This window comes from Ptiloglossa arizonensis, chromosome 7, assembly GCF_051014685.1.
Source record: "Ptiloglossa arizonensis isolate GNS036 chromosome 7, iyPtiAriz1_principal, whole genome shotgun sequence".
Lineage (NCBI taxonomy): Eukaryota > Metazoa > Arthropoda > Insecta > Hymenoptera > Colletidae > Ptiloglossa > Ptiloglossa arizonensis.
The window spans coordinates 9240762-9261214 of NC_135054.1; the positions used below are offsets into that span (position 1 = coordinate 9240762).

Sequence of the window (20453 nt, forward strand, 5' to 3'; positions counted from 1 at the left end):
CAGGATGTGGGAAAAAATTAATATCTAAAAAATAAGAAAATGTTGAACCTTCGAGGGAATTTTTTAAATTTCGTACAAAATTATCCTTCTTGCAAAAAGAACCTTACGTCCTGCGATAGACACAGGTTTTCTCGAAGAGAAAGCACCCTGGATCGTATAAGTCAAACGTATAGTTTTCTCGCTTTACCACGAATGCAATTTTGAGAAACCTGTTTTGAGATAAAAGCGTTTAAATTTTTAGTGGGCGGTATTTTATGAATAAATGTCACAATTATTTAAGTCATTGGTAATTAGTAATCCACGAGCCATACACAAGCTCCTCAGCATCCGTTAAATGGTCATCTTAGCTATCCTGACCTCCTTTTTGACGTAATCGACCCTCATGGGTGTTCATTTGCGCTCGACGCTTGGCGTGGTCTACGTGCCGCTTGTCGATGCCGATGTAATATTGACACCTAACGCTCCTAACACACCCAAGAGGGCTACACGACCATCGTTAAATAAAATTGTAGCTATTTCCACCGTAACAGTGCCACCGAGCGATACCTTCGATGAAAATTTCCATACGAGTTTGTTTAGACTTTCGTCATTGTTTTCTTCGGATTGTCATCTCCGGTCAATTCTTCATATATGGTTTTAATTGTAACAGAACCGACCTCGTGCAATTCTTTCGAACATACCACGATACCGTAACAGTTTGACAACCATTCGATTAGTTTCCAAGTCAATTCTTCTTTTTCAACGAAACTTTTTCTCTCTTTTTTTACGTGCACGTAATCTTATTCCTGCACAGTCTAGCACATTACGAATTCATTTTTAATTGTAACTTTACGCAGAATTAGATCTGAAATTTTCCAATCACCGTCTGTTATATAATTAACGTAGTGTGGTATGTATAATTATTCAACCCTTCCGAATGTTTTAACAATAGCGTCGTATTTCATCTTACTTATAGAGGGCCTAAATACTACTCTACACTAAAGATTATAATACTCAGAAAATTCTAAGAACTTCGTTTTGAAATTTAGACAATATTCTTGAAACGTGTATCTTTCGAAAAATGCAACAGAGAATAATCGATTTATTAAAAAATTTCACGTTTTGCCCTCTATACTTCTGAAATATCTATGAGAACATAAATGGTTATACTTTATGTTGAAACATAAATATTGCATATTTCTTAAATCTCCGAACATTTGCAGAAAGAAGACCATTTTACGCTACATTCGGTCCTATGTACGACATGGTAAACATTATTCCTTGTTCGTATGCGAATAATTCTTCCTCGTTTAGAGATTATCAAGTTGTTTTTATTTAAAAAGAAAAAAAAGAATGACATGTTTATTATTACATTAGGTTGTTCGATAAGTTTTATCGAACGACAAAACTGTCAATTATATTTACAAGAGTGCTTTCAATGGATTAACGAAGTTTTCTCAATAAGTCCCAATACGGCTCCGTTCAAACTATCTTTGATTATACGCAATTGAACATTTTTCAGAAGCAATTCGAATATTGTGTAATTAAAAATAGTTCAAATATGATTATGTTACGTATCCAGTTCCGTTAGGAAAATTTAGCCAATCCGTTGGTAATAGTTTCGGGAAAATATAATCAAGTATATGATATATAAATTAAAATTTTCATTAGCAGATGACTCAATCCATATGCGATAAAGATCATCTCGGCTGTCGACCTCTAACCGCAAGGAGATGAGTCTCACTCGCTCTTCTTCTATCTCGTTCACTCTTGGTGTATTCCATTTATTTTTCAAATGGAACGATACATACGCAAGTCTTGGCCTTGGCACGGGATAAAAAAGTCAATGACTATACAAAAAAAGTGGATCCATTCGATTAATAAGCGGGTTACAGTGTGTATGGTAATCGAGTATCGTGTTATAACATCGATGAGTTTCCGTTTGTAATTAGAGAATCGTATAAAATTTATTTATTATAAATTTATGACGCATTGAAGAATTGAGAAATATCATTTACGTACGAAATGGTGTAGGAACTTTGTACGTTTGTAAAACGTTAAATCTTTCGAGCGGTAAGGAATTTAAGTATTTTAAATAATAAAAGTAAATGGCCTCTTTCTTCAATTATATATATTCTTTGCTTCTGATAATGGGGGGGGGGGGGGGGGTATTTCGAGCACAATTTTTTAACACTTTCGGTGGATGATTGCGGTGCGTTAAAAATTATTTTCCATGATCGGTTTTTACGAATGTTTCATATTTATTTGTTTTTGTATATATACACATATATATTGCATATATTGTTTCTCCTTGCAACTTGTAAGAAATGTTAAAATACAATGGCTGTATCTAAATTATGATCGTTAAGTGACCAAGTACCCAGATAGCAATAGTATGTAAGTTTTTTGCTTATATTAATAAAGGCTTAAAATGATGTCCCTTGTCTAAAATAGCAGAAATTGATTGTGATCCATTATTACATCTTTTGGAACTGTAAGTTATTGGCATCGAGAAGCGTTTTGTGTCATTTCGCTTAAAAATGCTGACTAATAGACTTAGCATTCCGTGAATCGATGTGCACAAGTTGGTAGTTCGCAAAAATTTGATCACTTGACCGATATAAATACGCGATGGATTCGATTCGATTCAATTTGTTTCGTTTCGTTTCGTAATTTCACCCGAAGATAAACGAAGTCGTAGAAGTCATCAAATTCAGAAGCCGATTGGACACAAAACAACCAACTTTTCAGTAATAAGTTTACCCTAGATCAAGCTTGATCGGTTATCGCTTCTAACCACTTTAATAAGGTATTGGACCTTCGAAAGCTCCCATTAGGCAAGTTTATCTTAAGTATTGCTTTTGAGGAAATGAATGGGACTAATCTCTCTAATTACACCACGTTAGACTCTTTTCAGGTTTCTTCGTTCAGAAGGAAATGATCATATAATGATACTTCCAATGCAAAAGTATAATGACTCATAAGTACGATTATATCTAATCTTCCCGCCAAAATTTCAGTTCACGAATATGTCTTTCAGTAACTTCCATACGGACAATGAGAAACGGTATTAGAATTTGTAAAATTATTTCTAGATCAACATTTGACAAAATGAAAAATGAAATAAATTCAGTATTGTAAGCGGAATGGATATACAGTTACCAAAAAAAGGAACAAAAGATTTCACAGGAAAAAAAATTCCATGTTTCAAGAATTACTATACTCTGAAGGACTTTGCATTTCTTATTACTTATATTATATTATATTTGTAAATTTTGTACAAATTTATAATACTATTTAGCTGCATTTTATTCGTTTAACTTTTCATTATAAATACAAAAGTAAAAGTTCTTTTGAAAAATAATTTTTGATACTATTTTATACACATTTATATAGTAAAATAATGAAATAAAAATTTACTGAGTTCTTCAAATCAATTGAATTTTAATCACTGACGTCTTATGGGAAGCATCGATTAATCGCACAAGCGCCAGAAAAAGTCTACGAATTAGGTGCAACGAAGATATCAAAGCGGGGTGAACGGACTCCTGTCGACAGAGATAAGACATTTTCCGTGTGGGCTGACCTTGAGTCATAACTGGATAGAAACTGAAGTATTCATTGTTTTTTTTCTTCGTCTGACTTGAAAATTCACTTTCGTTTTTAAATAGATTCGTTGGAACAGAAATTTTTAAATTCACTATTGACACAACAGATATTGGCACTTCGTTTGTCGCGTTTACTTTTTGTTTATTTCTATGAACTCATGGTCGCACAAATAAAAATGAACCTTGTACAATTTAATTGAAATTATTTTCCATTTGTTACATTAAAATATCAGTGCTTTTATGTACTATTACAGTTAGAATATTTTATACTCCTTGAATTACCGTTAAAATTTTTTGGATATTCACTTCTATCGCATAATTTGAATTTAATATTTATCTAAATTCTGACGACAGTAATTATTGTATATATGTGATAGCCTTTTGTTTAATAACAATCAGTGCCCCTTCGTAATATATTATAGAATTTATAAGTGAAATACAATGATTGACGTCGATATAATTTCATGATATTTGAATAATATTGACTAATTCATTTGGACTTGAAGGCTTTTGACATGACATTGTTTTCAAAAACGTTATTCAATGGTATTTCTATGGGGTTTAAAATCGTTAACTGAACCGGCTACTTGACAGTACTGAGATTATTATGTAAAAATTGTTTCACTCTATAAAGTGTGTTTTGAAATATTGCCTACTTAAAATATTCAGTTCTTGCATACATTATTAATGTAGGAATGGATGAATGACCCAGTATATACATATATCGATGATCAGCTGTATTTTAATGCTCTATGTGCAATCACGTATACCAGAGTATATAAGAAACAAGGAGGCGTCGAAAAGTAATAATAATATCAAAATATTACACATGTCAGTGTATATATTCACTGCGAATTATTGTTATTTTAACATGATTAAAACCATATTAAAATTGATTGGTTTTTACTGTCTTTTATCTTGTATTTTGTAAATATCCCACATTCGTTGCATAGGGCAGTAACATGTTCTGCAAACTGTTTACATATGTTCATCAATTATACCCTACAAGCGATTTATTGGATTAACGCCGTTTAGGGTCATTGCTCCCAAAAGTATAACCGATTCCCCATCTCTTTTAAGAATTACATCAGAACGAATGTATAAAAACTAAGTCAGTTTTTGAACAGTTTCATCAAGGTTGAGTGTGTCATTTCGTCTAAGATTGATCTATTATATAAACATTTTTTATACGTACATATATGTGTATCAAATTACAAGTCTACGAAATGTGATTACAAAATTTTCATTTATGTAAACCTTATTGTCAGTCGTGTGCTGTTACTACGTCCGCACTAATGAAAGAGATACATCTAATCTTCAAAACATCTCAAATAAAAAAATAAAAATAAAAATAAAACAAAAAAAAAACACAGTCAAGTTTTCAAAATAAAAGTCAGTTGACGTGTAGTATAATTTATATGGTTTTATTTACCTGATAATCGTTCAATAAAATTGTCCCGCCTTCAGAAACATTTGTTGTAAAATTCACCGTACTTTGCAACACTACCCCTAGTGTAACCTCTTAAATAAAGCAAGGGTTGGCATGACCATTACTCGCTAATGACTTCAGCCGTTGATGCGATTAAACCAGGGGTTGAAACGGTTCCGGAAATAACTGGTTCAAACTGTTCTATATCGATTCTGATTGCAACAATTACGAGAACCGAAAAAATGTCATAACTGTTATAGATATATCGGTTCTAGCCCAAATTGATTTTGTTTACGGTTCCACCGTAACTGTTATTTTACAATTCTGTAACGATTGCGGTTCGATTCTATATAATATTAATAATTTCTTATATCGAATTCGTTATCACAGTTCTTAGTTCTTATTCAACTTATAAGAATGTTAATACGTATGAAATATTTTGAGGGAATGTATTTTTTAAAATTTATTCTTACCAATTATTTTAAGACGTTTCAATTATTTGATTAATTAATCATCGTTAAAATCGATCGCAAATTCTCAGCGGATAAGATTAATTTATAACGAGACGTTACGAGATTTCATCCTTCGAAATGTGTTCCCATTGAAGTAGATGATGCCAAATATTGAAATTAATCCAAGTAAATATGTTCATGTTGATACGCAAACGAATGAGCATAGTTGTGTCACATTGATACTACTCTATGGATATTGTTACAACAGTCTCGTAATTCTGTCGTAACATTCATTTAAAAATTATTCTTATCTCGCGAGTCGTACTTTGCAAACCCCTATAATAAAGGAAAATTTTTCATTGTTCAGCAGTAATTTGTTTCCCTTTACCAATATATATTCTTCCACGTATTCAAACGTAGTAAAGAATACAAATATACAAACGTTTTCGTTCCAAATGTGTAATTCTGTAGAATCCGAGGCACGGGCTTTGCTCGAGTTAACTCGGGCCCGACAGGATTACAGTGACTCTTCGTTAATAATTGTTGCCAAACAGGTCCTCTCGTTTACAATAATTATTCGGGGAAGGTGCTACTTTCTCATGTTGAGTTGAGGCCAAGGCTCGCGTGTTACCGTCCGACGATGAGAATAAACTGAATTACCAAGAATGAACGATATAGAATAACAGGGAGCATGGTTTTGCTTACGTGTACTGGACTACCGTAACTTCAAAGCGAGATACCGCACGCGTATCTGAAGTAAAATGTTTTATATTTTTCGTTGTATCCTTATCTCTACGTACGACGACCTGAATCAGTTTTCTGTGTATACGGACCGGAGTAATTTTGGTGTGGCCAATCAGAACCTTTTAAGTACTCCGTTATTTCAGATCTCAGGGTTGAACTCACTCACGTTCATCCGCAACATATGATAGTAAACAAAATATAGACTGTATAGTAGTTGCGTGCGTTATCAGAAGTCGAATAAGAGAAGTTTCTACAAAGTATGGAACTTCTACGTGAGGTGTTACAAGAGTATTGCTACTAAACTTGACTGGAAGGGTTTTTGCAAATTGTATCGTGCTTAATTGAATCGTATAGAAAATACTGATATTCGTCCTCGAATAAGGGAGAGAATCGAATGCAATTGCATCGTGTACTTCAAGTTGAAGTTAAGTTCAGAGAAAACGATATTTTCAACAGACGTAGCACCCATTGGTGGGTCAGTTGCAAATTTATGGATAACTTGTGAAACTGGATTCCAAGAAAGATGAAGTATCAATGTATAGGCTGGGATAATTAGCCAACATATAAATCTGTATTTCCTACCGGATAATTTTAACCCTTTCACTGCGATAGAACTACTCGTAAGTTACTTCGATACATACGGAATTTAATGTCCATACAAATTATTTTAAAGCACCGAAGAAGAAATTGATCTGCCAGTGAAAATTTAAATGTCCGATCGTAAATTACTCATCGATTATTTTATTTGCCACAATTTTCTAACTTGTTCCGGTCTTACCAGTGCTAATAAAGAATTACGATTAGAAACAACGTGTAACGATGTTCATTCGATTGGACAGTCAGTTGGATATATTTGTTTCAACCGACACGAGGTATAATAATAATTCTATAATTTCAATTCTAATTTCTGCGTAACGAATAATGAATAAAAAGTTGTTTGTTCTTTATTCATTAATCGAGATTTTTATCCAGATAAGAAATTTGCCCATCTCTGGTACGCTGGCTCTTCGAAAGCGAATACATATTATTATACACTATGGTTGTGCATTATAGTGGCTGCTCGTACGCAAGGAATAACTTTACGGACAACGACTAAAGTGGCTGCTCGTAGTAAAAGGGTTAATGGTGCATCATATCTAAAGTTTTTACGTGAGAAATTACCGTAGTTATTAGAAGATGTATTTCTGTTTCTTGGACAAGAATTAATTTTTTTAACCCGTATTACCTTACGAAACTTATTAAAGAGGAACACCATCTTAAAGATCGAGGAAAAGGTTGATATGTAAGATTCTTTTTACGGCTCAGACAGAGTGTCTACTAATTACATAGTAGCTCAAGATTGTTTAAAAAACGTCTAGCTTACTTCACGCGTTTTGTATAAAATTTTCGATATAAAGAAACTGTTCGATCGAATATGTACTTGATTACATAGAAAGAGTATATAGCCATATACTAAAATATATTGTTCCTATTATTTTTGTTATTAGTGAAACAATACTTGCGAATTTTCATGTTTGTATTTGGTTAATATATCCGTACATCGAAAGAGAATTTCACTGTTCACGGTTAAACCAAATATTTGTCATGTTGCGTGACAAGTGAAAATAAAACGTAGCGAAAGTTCAAGAACCGACCTTCCTCGACGGTCAACGAATATTCGATATCGTACCCTGTAGTAACCCGGCTACGTTAATTCGAAAAGTTCACTCAGTTATTTCAAATTACACATTATTGTTGTCGTTGTCGTCGACGTTGTTATTATTAGTGTTGTTGCTGTTGTTATTATTATTATTATTCGTATGCGAGTAATACAATTATCGTTGTATCTATACCGATGAAAATGAAAGATTCGACTATTTTTAAATGTACACTTATCGGTACGACTCTTGTTTTAAATGGGTATACGATTTGCAATCCAAGGAATTTAAATTAATAATTGATGCAGTCTGTTACTTTTTCGAGTTCGAACATCTGCCTGAAATTTACTACAGAGTGTTACAATTTAAAAAGATTGAAATTGAAATTGTCAGCATTCCAGTAACCTTTCGTTATCATAAATATCAACGATTGTGTAATCGCGTTTAATCCAAAGAATTTGTAAGATCATTATTTATATGTACAAAGAAGACATGTTAGTATACATTCGACGCAAATATATTTTTCTACTATACAAATGCGTAAAAAACGTGTGTGCACACCTACTTTGCGCGTTACACTGTATAGGAAAAGAATCGATTTCTTCTCGTACACGTTTCCTGTATCTGTTTACTGAAACAATATTTCTGCACTAGGCGTGAAGACTGTGTCTACATCTTCGATAAGTGATCGTAAACATATAAATATATCCGTAAATTGCATTCGGTATATTATATTTATTTTTGTACTCAACCAGTAAGACGAATCAATTACGCATAGTTTCATACTCGTCGTTGATACAAAAAAATTTCTGCGTGTATAGTAACTTCTTTCATTGTGTCACAAAGTTATCCCCATTATTTCTGGAACCGTTGGCTCGACGTTATCTCCGACACGCGACCGAGGGTATCTCAGGTTACTAATGAGGTATCAAAGCAGAAAAGTAAAAGTTTCGTATGTTTTACTTTATCAATGTAAAACTAAATTAATTTTCCACTATCGTACTCGGATCTACTAATGGTACCATTCAATTGAAGTGTTGCAAAATTTAAACGCATGTCGCCGTCTTTCCCATATTAAGAGTTATCGTAGTAACATATAATCTTCAACAAATTGTACGCAGTATCATATATTGAAATTTATATTTAAAAATATTAAGTAATAAAGATAAAATGTATCAATTTAACAGCTATTAGATAGAACGATTTCATTGAAAAAGTGTCTTCTGCTTTTTGATACATCGATTAATCGTTTACTAATATAAAAATTGCTTACTGTTATATATTTACTAATTGTATGTTTTATTAAAAATATCCTAGAATAAAACAAACTGTTGGTCGTTACAATGGTCGTTTGAAAACACTATTGTACATCGCTGCGGAATTAACTGAAATTATAAGTACGGTGTTGGTTAAAACACATGACTATAAATTCAATAACGTTTTATACCGTTCGAATTCATTGATAAATCCAAGTAAAATGTCTGAAAGACTTTTAGGGACTTCTAGGTTTTACCGATTCGCTCCGTGACATCATATAACATTGTCTTTCTGGTTGTGAATAACTGGATACTTGGCTTATCACGTTATCTATATTGGTCATCTTTCATAAAGATATTTATTTAAAATATCTCACAAATCGATCATTTTTCGACCGCTTTGTCTTTAAAATTTTTTATACATAATGATGAGAGGGTGTAATCTATGCGAAAAAAAAAACGGTTCGATTGTAAAGTGCATATACGTCGATGCATTTGCGAAAAGAACTGTACCCTGAAAATGTAGTTCTCTTTGAACCGTTCACGTTTTTCCTCTAACATTTTTCTAATTGCAATCAAAATAGAGATACAATTTGTTCCAGTTCTGTGGTTTACCGTGTATAATCGATTTAAAAGTAACCGTAGAAAAATCTAATATACCGCTCAGAAGAGTTTGATCGTTTATTGTAAGTGCGTTCGACAAAGGGCTAAGAGTTTCATTATTATTTTTAAGGAGTTAGTAGTATGTATACTTTAGCTACTCTTATGAAAACAAACGTTTGTAACAAAAGTATATTTAAATTCAAAAACGCGATTATATTCTTTTAGTAAATAAAAATAAATTCTTGTCAAGAGCAAATGCATTCAAATACTTTTGAATATGGTCGCATGTATGCATATAAACTGTGAACTAAATAAGTATGTAACTGAATTTCTTACGGTTTACGTGTTACAAGAAACCAATGTTCTGCCTTGATAATTTCATTTGTACTAATCTATTGTATCACTTTGATAATTCTTATTTCACACTTTCGCAGTTATTTATTTCTACTCCACTTCTTTTGAATTCGAGGCCTCGTTTTTCAACATATCCTCTAATTCTATTCTCTTTCACTCCTAAATTCACCATGTTTCAACTTACTTGCTCCCAAATGCGCCACTAAATCTTTTAACCAATTAATAGTTTGTGTAACTGTTTTTCTAGATCAATCTATTTGCTTCATTTTGCTTTTTTTCTACATTATGTTTAATTGTTTTGTAGTATCTTGTACTCTTACCAGTGAATGTACACATACATTACATTAATGATACTTTTACTAGTGAATGTACACATTCATTACATTTAGCGAAGGTGTGCTTTAGTTTATTTAATAATTCGTACCGTTTGGACGGAACTATAATGCGTTTAACTTAAAACAAGACCACGTGGCTGTGAGAGAATGTTATTGGTCCATTAAGTTTCTGGTTAGGAGTTGAAAGTATCTAAAAATTCGACGAACGGTTGAAGCTTTCGTTATAAAATTGTTGTAAATATTATAACTATCAAAAGGAAGTTTGATATTGTACATAATTAGTTTGTAAAAATTTTACTGTATTTCTAGCACATGGTTTTGTTCACGGTAGTCCTTTGCATTGAGTGCAATGTAGAAAACAATAATTGCTCGACGAAGCAATCGAAGTATCACACGAATCGCTATCAGTAGCTTTAAGATCGTGGAACGAATGAAATTTAAAAAAAAAAGTACGAAATTCGAAAAAAAAAACATCACTTATACGCGGTATTATTTTTTTAACTTTAATCGCTCACCATTCAATTAAATTACTATGTTTCTTTAGATTTGAATCATATTCCGCGTGTACATTATAGTACCTACATTTATAATTCCTTGTAATAGCAATACTAACATCCTACTTCGGTCTCTAAACTCACGTCCCAAATCGTTCATTTCAAACCTTCGAGTACAGTTTGTAAAAATTTCTAAAATATCTTATAATAATTCTTTTCGCGGGCATCAGAGAGCAATTCACCGATACAATTTCAAATATTTACGAAGATTCTGACAAGCAAACCAATAAAATTAATTATTCCTTCAATTCAATTTAATGAAAGACGTGTGCGATGCGTATTTACAAAATGATGAATTTAGGAATCGAAAAATAGTACGAAATCTTTCGTTACGCTAGCACTCTCGCGAAACATGCGACCGTCAAAGTGTTACAAACGTGTGCCACTCCGACGGTTAAAAGAAGGCTAATTTTGCGGGCTTTCTTAGAACAACATCTCATGTTTTATAAAAGTGTTTCATCAGTGTATTAAAAGTACATACTTCAAAGAAAATATTAGTATACTTTCACCAAAGTGTGCCAGTTAGTATGAACGTTCACTTACTGACTTCATACATTTTCTAGTTACAGTGAGCATTGTATGTTTCAGTGCACACTTTCACTAAAATTCCTATTCATTTCCTAGTGAGTGTATGGATTCATTACAATTGACGTTTTAACTGTAATACATCGATATATTTCGCGTAACGAAGAAGCTACAAGTTAGTCGATTGACGATTCGAGTGCACAGGGTTAATCCTTCGGATGCGGGAGCTGAGTCATTTTTTATTTAGCCTGACCGTGCGAGCCGAATCATTCGTTCACGTTATAGTTGAGTCTCGAGCCACAACAACCCCTCTCTCACGTGCTGCTGACTTTAAAGCGACAGAATTTTGTTTCTCTCTTATGAAAGACGTTACATATGTGTAAAAAAACAACAACAAATGTAATACCAAATGTGATGTACGTTTCAAATGTGTTTACACTACGCATTCGTAAATTCAGAAAAATACTACCCGCGTGTCCATTCATAATTCACAGATAATGCCTTAAATTATTCTTCACCATGACAGATTTGAAAAAGATGGGAAAAAGAAGGTTATTTGAAAAACAACAAAGTAATTTAGAAGTGTATACTTGAGGATGTCCCAGTGTTCGAACCGTAATGTAAAAAATTGAAATATTCGATAATTTGTCGATGCACTTGTTATTTTATAGTACTGCTAACGAGAGTTGCAGTAGAGCGTAGAGCTATTCAAAAGTTTGCAAGTATTAGAGTTCTTTGGACCACCGCAGCGTTCAACGTGTAAACAACAAAAACTCGGTGACCAATGTCCCGTTCATATTTCATAAAACATTTCAAGAAAGATTGCACGTCACCACGATCTAATATTCGTCGTTTGATTGGTAGACGGACCTCTGCGGCATCAAATGGAGGAAGCTCGTGTGGGGCGAAGTGGCCGGCGGTTTCGGTGGCACTCCCCTCGAGGACCCGGTGCTCTCGAGCTTCTCGCGGTGCCTCGCGGGTGACATTCTCTGCGTGTGGCGGCGGGTTGCCGCTACACCGGCCACGTCCGGTCCGGTAACCGCCACGGGGGCCGGAGCTGGCATCTTCGACCTGGGCATCGCACCCTCGCCTGCACCGCCGCCCCTCTCCCTCACCGCCGCCAAGGAACTCTGGATTTTCTGGTATGGCGAGGAACCTGATCTCTCCGGTCTTGTATCACCGGAACTCATTGCGTGCGGTGAGTAATGAAGCTTTCAATAATCCTGATTTGTACAGTATTATCCCCCGGATAACTGAAACCAGTCTCCCCCCGGATAACCGAAACCAGTCTCCCCCCGAATAACCGAAACGAGTCTTCCCCCGGATAACCGAAACGAATCTTCTCCCGGTTAACTGAAACGGGGTCTCCCTCCGGTTAACTGAAATGGTCTCCCCTCAGATAACCGAAATGAGCCCCCCCCCCCCGATAACCGAAACGAGTCCCCCCCCCCCCCGGATAACTGAAACGGTCTCCCCCCGGATAACTAAAACGAGTCTCCCACCCGGATAACCGCAACGAGTCTCCCCCCGGATAACCGCAACGAGTCTCCCCTCGGATAACTGAAACGTGTAACGTTTGTGTAACAAACAATTCGTACAAATTGAAGAAATGGTTTTAAAGAATGAAAAATTTATTCGAACGAAGTTATTCAAATAATCTATAACATTGGTTGTAATCTAGTTAAATCTGTGTCTTGTTCAGACCCCAATGATACACGATGTTCGCATTGCATCGACGCTACAAGAAATGTCAACAATCACATCTTACTGATACGTACCAGTAACAACTTGTTACGATAAATATTTGATACCTCGAAACAATTCTTAGGAATTGATACGTATCGATATTAAAGGGGACATATATCATTGAATTGGTTCCATCACCGGTGTGTAGACTCATTTTCATTGAGAAAATTTTACCAGATCACTAGTAATAGGCTTACAAATATAAAATGACCGATACAAATTTCAGTTAAATTTGCTGTACTTTTTTTTGTTCAATAATTTTTAATTATTAATAATATCTATTCGAAGAAACGTTGTTTCGATATTTTAAACGTTGATTTGTCCCTTTCTTTATAAATCAACAACAATATGATAAAGAAACCTATTTTGATATATAAAAACTGAATTAAAGAATCTTGTAAAGTAAGAACATAAATTGTAAAATATAATTTTGACAAACTAACCATATTAAGATTACGTGGAGACTAATTAAAAACACGTGTCATCAGCAATTCTACACCCATTACGTTGAAATTTAACAACTATAAAATTGATTGAATACATTTAGATACAATTAACATTTATGACAAATAATTATTAAATTATCCGTTAATAGGAAAGAATATTTAATAAATTTCTAAAACGTAAGCGCAACATGTGCTTCGAGTATTCAATTAAAAATTGTATATACATGTATACCAGAGAACAGCATAAGAAAGTTATTTATAATTCAAACCAGGAAATAAGATCGTTATAACCATTATCTAATTTTTGAGTAACAGTTTGCAAGTTAATGGCAATATTGTGAAATGTTTTAAAAACCTATTAAATGATCATTAAAAATGAATTTTATATCATCAAACTTGTGTTCTTAATGAACATATTTCAACGATTGGCAATTCATTTTATGAGTTGAATTACTATAAAGAAAGTACTCATTTCTCAAATGTTTTGTATAAAAGCATTTACTAGAACACCAATTATCTTCATAGGTTATAACATTAAATTCTATATAGAAACATCAATTATACTGGTAATATATGTAGTTTATATCATATGTAATTTGAAGACAGTTAACGCATTATTTTTTCTTACTTAGTTCAATTTTTTCTGGCTTCTTCGCAAGAAAAGATTTTAGTTTCTATATTTGTAATGTATTTTTCATAAAAACTATGAAATCTATGTTTGATTGGAAATCTTGTATATAAAATAGTTCAGAAATATTTAGCTTCTGTGATTAATTTATAAAAAAATAGTTACAGATAAATAACCCAATACAGATACTGTATTTCTTATTGTCTATTGTATCAAATATTAAGAAAATGATCGACTATTTTTTCCCTTCGAAGTAATTCAACCGTAGTTACTATATAATCTGTAACAGTGTTTCATTTTAGAACAAGAAGTACGTACACGTACCGAATGTGACCTAAGATGGCATAACAGAGCCATTTGCGTGATTTGAAACACGTGTGGTTCCATTTCGAAAATGTTAGTAGAAATAAATGCGCCTGAGAAAAATTTTCATTTTCATTAGTGGATGACATCCCGAACGTATGCATAATTGTTATCGTTTATAATCCCAGACTCGCTTACTGTTGTTCTATTTCACTCACTCTCGACGTATCTTGTTCACTCTCCTTGTCAGACGGTATGTGTATAGCTGAGGCTCAGCTCGAGGTAAAAAGAAATCGATTCCTGAAACGAAAACTCGGCCTTTCCTCGAGTAACAGAAACGCTGATGACCTTCTTTCCATTTATCCAGAGAGTACTGTACCGTGTCCAGTTCTAGTAGATAAAGACTCGAATTAAAAGAATAATGATAGTAGATTCATTTTTTTTTTTATACGCAATGCGAATTATCTGTAAGAAGATAATTATCAAAAAGGTGGGAAGGGTCACAATTTCAAGTGCAATGTTTACCTTTTTAATTTTCAGTTGTTATTATCAATATTGTAGGAATAATTACATATATGTATAGAGCATATGAAAGGACAACTTGTTTAATTCTGTCTAGAAAATAGTGTTTTAAAATGATTGTACCGTTAAGACAGTCATCTAAACTGTAAGATGAAAGTTGTGTCAATATTTTTTTGCACGAATAAATGATAGAATGCAAAAATAACTTGGTTAATACTCTGGAAAGAAAAAAAGACAAATAGACCGGTTTAAACCCACAGAGTTATTAAAAAATTAGTACGCGGCGTGCCAAATTGTCCGAAAGTTGTTACAGATACACGACAATACACGCTAAAGAGAAGCCCGTAGTGAAAACTATATGTAGATTAATTCTTCCAGACCCGATGGTAACATAAATATGCATGTGTACATGATATTTTTAAGTTATACCGTGCGGATAAAGTGTACAAAGTTTGAGAATAACAAAGCGAAAACGTTAAAACAAACATCGGTTTCAAAATTCATAAACCAAACGACTAATTGAAATCGTGTCTATTATAAATTAATAGTTTTTAACTACAATAAGGTAATACTGTACAATTTATTTGTTTATAACAACAAAGCGTACTGTTTCCAACTAAAGACAATATTGTGACAGAATAACTAAGTGCGATTGTAATTTATCTTTGGAAGAGGAAGTTATTTAAAATAAATTAAATATTTAATTTTTGTTTATTTAGAAAATATAATAACTCGATATATTGTAAAATACAGAATACGAAAAGTTAATATCTCTTGATTCCTTGTTGTTTTTTATAACTCGAATGTATTTTACACCGTACATCTACAATTTCAATTGTAGAAACTAATCCAAAACTGTTTCAAAACAAATGAGTTAACGAAATTTGACCAAATACCGAGCCTGCAAGCTAGTTTTGAAAGTGTTACAGGGAATGTAAATCGTTAACGTTCTTTCCAATGGTGTTAAAGCGACAGAATTCTACAGAGTATTGCATTCACGATGACTATCTTGAATATAATATATCCACTACTACTGGTAATAATAATAAAAAAAAAACAGTTAAAGAGAAGTTGAATAGTCGAGAGAGTGATTAATAGCAAAGAAAATTGCCTTCAATGTCAGTCTCAACGTCACCGACGTTTTTCCACACAGTGCAATGTACTTTTTAATCACACTGCGTTTTAACCAGCATAAAGTTCAATCACCCTGATGCATTGTGATCTTCGAATGACCTTAGCACGCGCAACAATTGTCATTGAATTATTTCTCGATTCTTGGCTACAGTTAGCACACACTGTATTAATTCTTCGCTTATAAACCGTGTCTAGTGTTTGCTAACATAGGAGCCCAGTATTAATAGCCGTTCAATAGATCGGTCTTGCTTTGTTTATTAATATCAACTGATTCAAGAGTTATCGATTTATCGATCAGAACGATTCGAGCATTCTGTGATATCATTATTGGGAGCTTTTTAGAGATTATTAGCAAGTTTAATTGTAATGTTCTTCTCCTGGCGAAGAAGCAAAAATTACTGTTGTAGAATCAGTCGCAAATAATTCACAAATGCATCGTCGATAATTTGAACGGTATTATGAAATAGCGGATTCATCTGTGTGGCGGATATTAACTTCTTCGGGGATACTGGCATACATACATATATGCATTTGCATTTAATTTCAGATTTATTTTAAATATTGTAACACGGAAGTAATTACCAAAATTGTGTACAAATATACGTAATTGAATTTTTTAAGAATGTAACGTAACGACATTATCACAAGATGACGTACGTCACGAATCAATATCAGTTTGAATTTTTATTTATTTCGAGAAATATAGTTCGAATATTTCAAACAGTTATTGCATATAATTTACGTTCAAGTATTATTATACCAAACTAATTAAAAATACCTTTACATTAATCAGATATAAATTTCTTTAAATAAGAATATTCACAAAAATTACGACAAAACTTATTGAACAACCTTGTATATCGTTTATCGACCAGTAGTCAATATCTATTTCAAGGTTCTCGTTCTCGTAATTAACTTTTCGCTATAAGAAGTTCCCTCTTTTTCCAAGTATTTTGATCTGCTCAATTATAAGATTATTCCGACTATAAGACTAAATTCCGAAATATCACAGTCCTGTTCTAGTATCCAGTGTCATCGCTTGTTTGATTATCTTCTTCAGAAATCTCCTCATTACTGTCATTCGCACAACGAGCAGTCGTTTAACCATCGTTGTTACATTTATAACTCACAATAAACTCACGATAAAAATATACGCGAGTTATACGCTGCAATTCTAGAATAGAACTGTGACTCGATACTACAAATTTTTTAATTATTTGATTAACGAATCCCATTACGTTTACATTACGTTTTTGGTTTACATGGATTACTTATTGTAACAGTTAAAATAACGAAAAATAAAATTTTTCGCTACTTACGTTATTTCGTGCGAAGATAAAGCACCACCAAATAAAAATTACACCATCTTAAAATCAAAATTATTAATGCAATTGTTTCGAAGTATAATAATTAAGTGAAATTTTAAAGACTAAAAAAAATCACGAACGTGGTCCTAGTGGTCATACTTACTGACTAATTTTCAAAAATATCAACATCTTCTTGAGAAAATAGTCAATATAATAAATTTAGACTCATTTTTATCAGAAGAACCTCGCCAAATCTCTGATGACATTGTCATGAGAATACAATGACAAATATAAAGAATTTTATTTTCATTAGTGGATGATATTCGATTCCGCGTGTGTTAGCGGTGACGCATTGTCAATGGAAAGAAACTACTAGAACTATCGATCGTTGCGAACACGAATACACATTGAAAACAAATGATCCTTCAGAGACTATTACGTATCGAAATATCGTGACGATCAACAGACATGCATATGTTAAGTATTCCGAAAGAGTGGCGTTTGATTTAATTGAGACGATTGTTATTTACACATTCACCTTCGTCGTGTTTATTTTATCATCTTTGACCGTTGATTTTTCATTCTACTTATTCGTTATCGATTCATTCATTCATTATTGCGTATCTTATCGTTCATACCTAGGGTCGTCGGTTGCGCGAGTCGACGGCCGCTTGCGTTGAATAAACACAAACCGGTGGTGGGGGTAAATCCAGAATTTTTATCGAGGCAAAATTTCGACACTTTAACAAAGAATTTCTGTAATCGGTAATAATTACCGATTTTTTTTATATTGAATTATTACACACATTTGAAACGGAGTAAACACGGTGTTCGATCGAATAGTGAACGTAATTTATTTTCAAACAATTTTAATTTTATTCTCAGTTCTGTCATCGAGATCGAGAATTTTGTAATTGTCAAAAATTTGTCCGTTCGAAGCATCTTAAAGTATCTTAAAAATATCTTATAATCTATTTACAATAGCGTAGCACTAGTTGAATTACAATTTTTGGTAAAATAATACAATTGTTAATTGAAGTTAAAGGTTCCATTTTTGACGTGCAGTTTCTCGGTTTTTAAACATAAAATGAACACACGAGAAAAAGGTAAAGTCGAACGATAAACGATATACAAATTTCTGTTGTACGATCGTTAGATTTGATTCGTTGTATAGTTATCGCTATTCCAACCAACTAAGGGATCCCCATCGGAACCAGTGAAACGTGAAACACGACACGTGCCGGCCGCTCCACTACTTTGTAAGGAGCCGCCAAACAGCATTTAAAGACCACAGACTTAATAAAGAATGAAATTAAAAAATTTTTGCTTTTATTCATATGAAAATATTATTATCCATCTTTGAAAGAAACCGCCGACTGGCATTTAACTCTCGAACGGCCTACCGATTGACAACCAGCCGACCCTGGATCATTTACGAGTCATAAATGACTTCTGGTCATTTATGAGTCATAAATGACTCGTGGCAACCCGACTAGGGATGTCACCTATTCAGGATTTTCATACTAAAGCCATTTACTGAAATTGACTTCAACCGACCTACCCGGAAAAAAAACGGAATTCTGAACCTTTTACTAATTATTTTGACAAAAATAGTAATTTAATTAATTTCCCCGAACCGGATCAAACTCTGGTCCCAAGGACCCGGTGAAACAATGCAGAGTAAAATAACATATAATATGTACCATTGTTTATAAATATGGAATCGATGTATTTGTTGTATATTCGTAAAAAATGTTTATATGCCATGATCGATGATAGTGAGGATAATGTTTGATTAGTTAGTTGGCCAAGTATGTTTACTTCTAAATGAAAATGAGTAAGGGCCTCGACGTAACCATAAACTGGAGTAGGACAAAGGCGAGAACAATCGATGACTGTTTCGGGCGAGTGTTAATGACGCACACCATTTAGATTGTTTAACATTAGAACTACCGATTCCGGTATATTAAAGTGTTCCTCATACGTGTCTCAGGAAAATTAATGATTGTGGAAAAAGAGAAACTTATGAAATTGATTACATTTGTAGAATAGAAAATATAATATCTTTTGGAAATATGCTATGGAATTTAAAGTAAATTTCTTTGTAAAAGTGGTTGTTAATAGACAATCTAGTGTCTAGCGTTAATAGACAATCCGAAATGCACCGACTTTAGGGAGAAGGGACAAAATTCAAATAGAAATAATTACTTACAGTTACAGTTATAGTTATAGTGATTTGTTTTCGTTGGAAACAAGATACTTATTTAGTGCAATATTAGTATAATTTCACTGTAACGAGCGAATTATATAAAACTTGCGATGCAAGTCATGTAAACGATATATTCGGCACGTGCGTTAATTGATCGATAAATAAAAAATTTGAAGAATATTGTTCGTTTCGTTTTATATATTTGGGTCATTGATTTTGGCAAATCTTTTCTATTCTTTCTCATGGTTTCTACGAGAAATATATTACCCTTCCATAAATTTTCTGGCAGACTAATATCCACGAAGAAATTGTTTATTATTGTAAAACTTTGAATGAAGTTTACTTCCAAAAATGTATTAGTTGCTCAATTACGACTTTAAATTTGTTCTACTGTATTTCCTGTTTCTTTTTTACCCTGAATATATGTTGAAATTATAACAACGAAATATTCTCACGTTGCATAGGAGGTATATTTTTATTCCATATTTTGTGGGTTTGTTATGAATATAAACCTTGAATGGACAGTGTCCTTGAAATGTTATCAGTTATTCATCAATCGTGGCTTTATTTGAAACCATGTAAGATTCTCGACAATTCGCGGCGAAAATATTTGTTTTATTTTCTTACCACTCGTGTGGTGTTTTCATCAAATTGCATAAATCTAGGATTATCTTTAACCCTT

The 20453-nt window shown here is 33.1% G+C and overlaps 1 protein-coding gene across 5 annotated transcripts in view; it reads left to right on the plus strand.

Moving 5' to 3' along the window:
- Skd (mediator complex subunit skuld) overlaps nucleotides 1-20453 on the plus strand; it is a 72014-nt gene that overhangs the window by 26112 nt on the left and 25449 nt on the right. For all 5 annotated transcript variants that reach the window (XR_012992825.1, XM_076317084.1, XM_076317086.1 and 2 more), the window contains exon 2: nucleotides 12341-12674. Coding sequence is in view for 4 of the 5 variants with exons in the window: in XM_076317084.1 (XP_076173199.1) it covers nucleotides 12341-12674 (334 nt within the window). In the remaining variant the exon portion in view is untranslated. The remainder of the gene's footprint in view (nucleotides 1-12340; nucleotides 12675-20453) is intronic.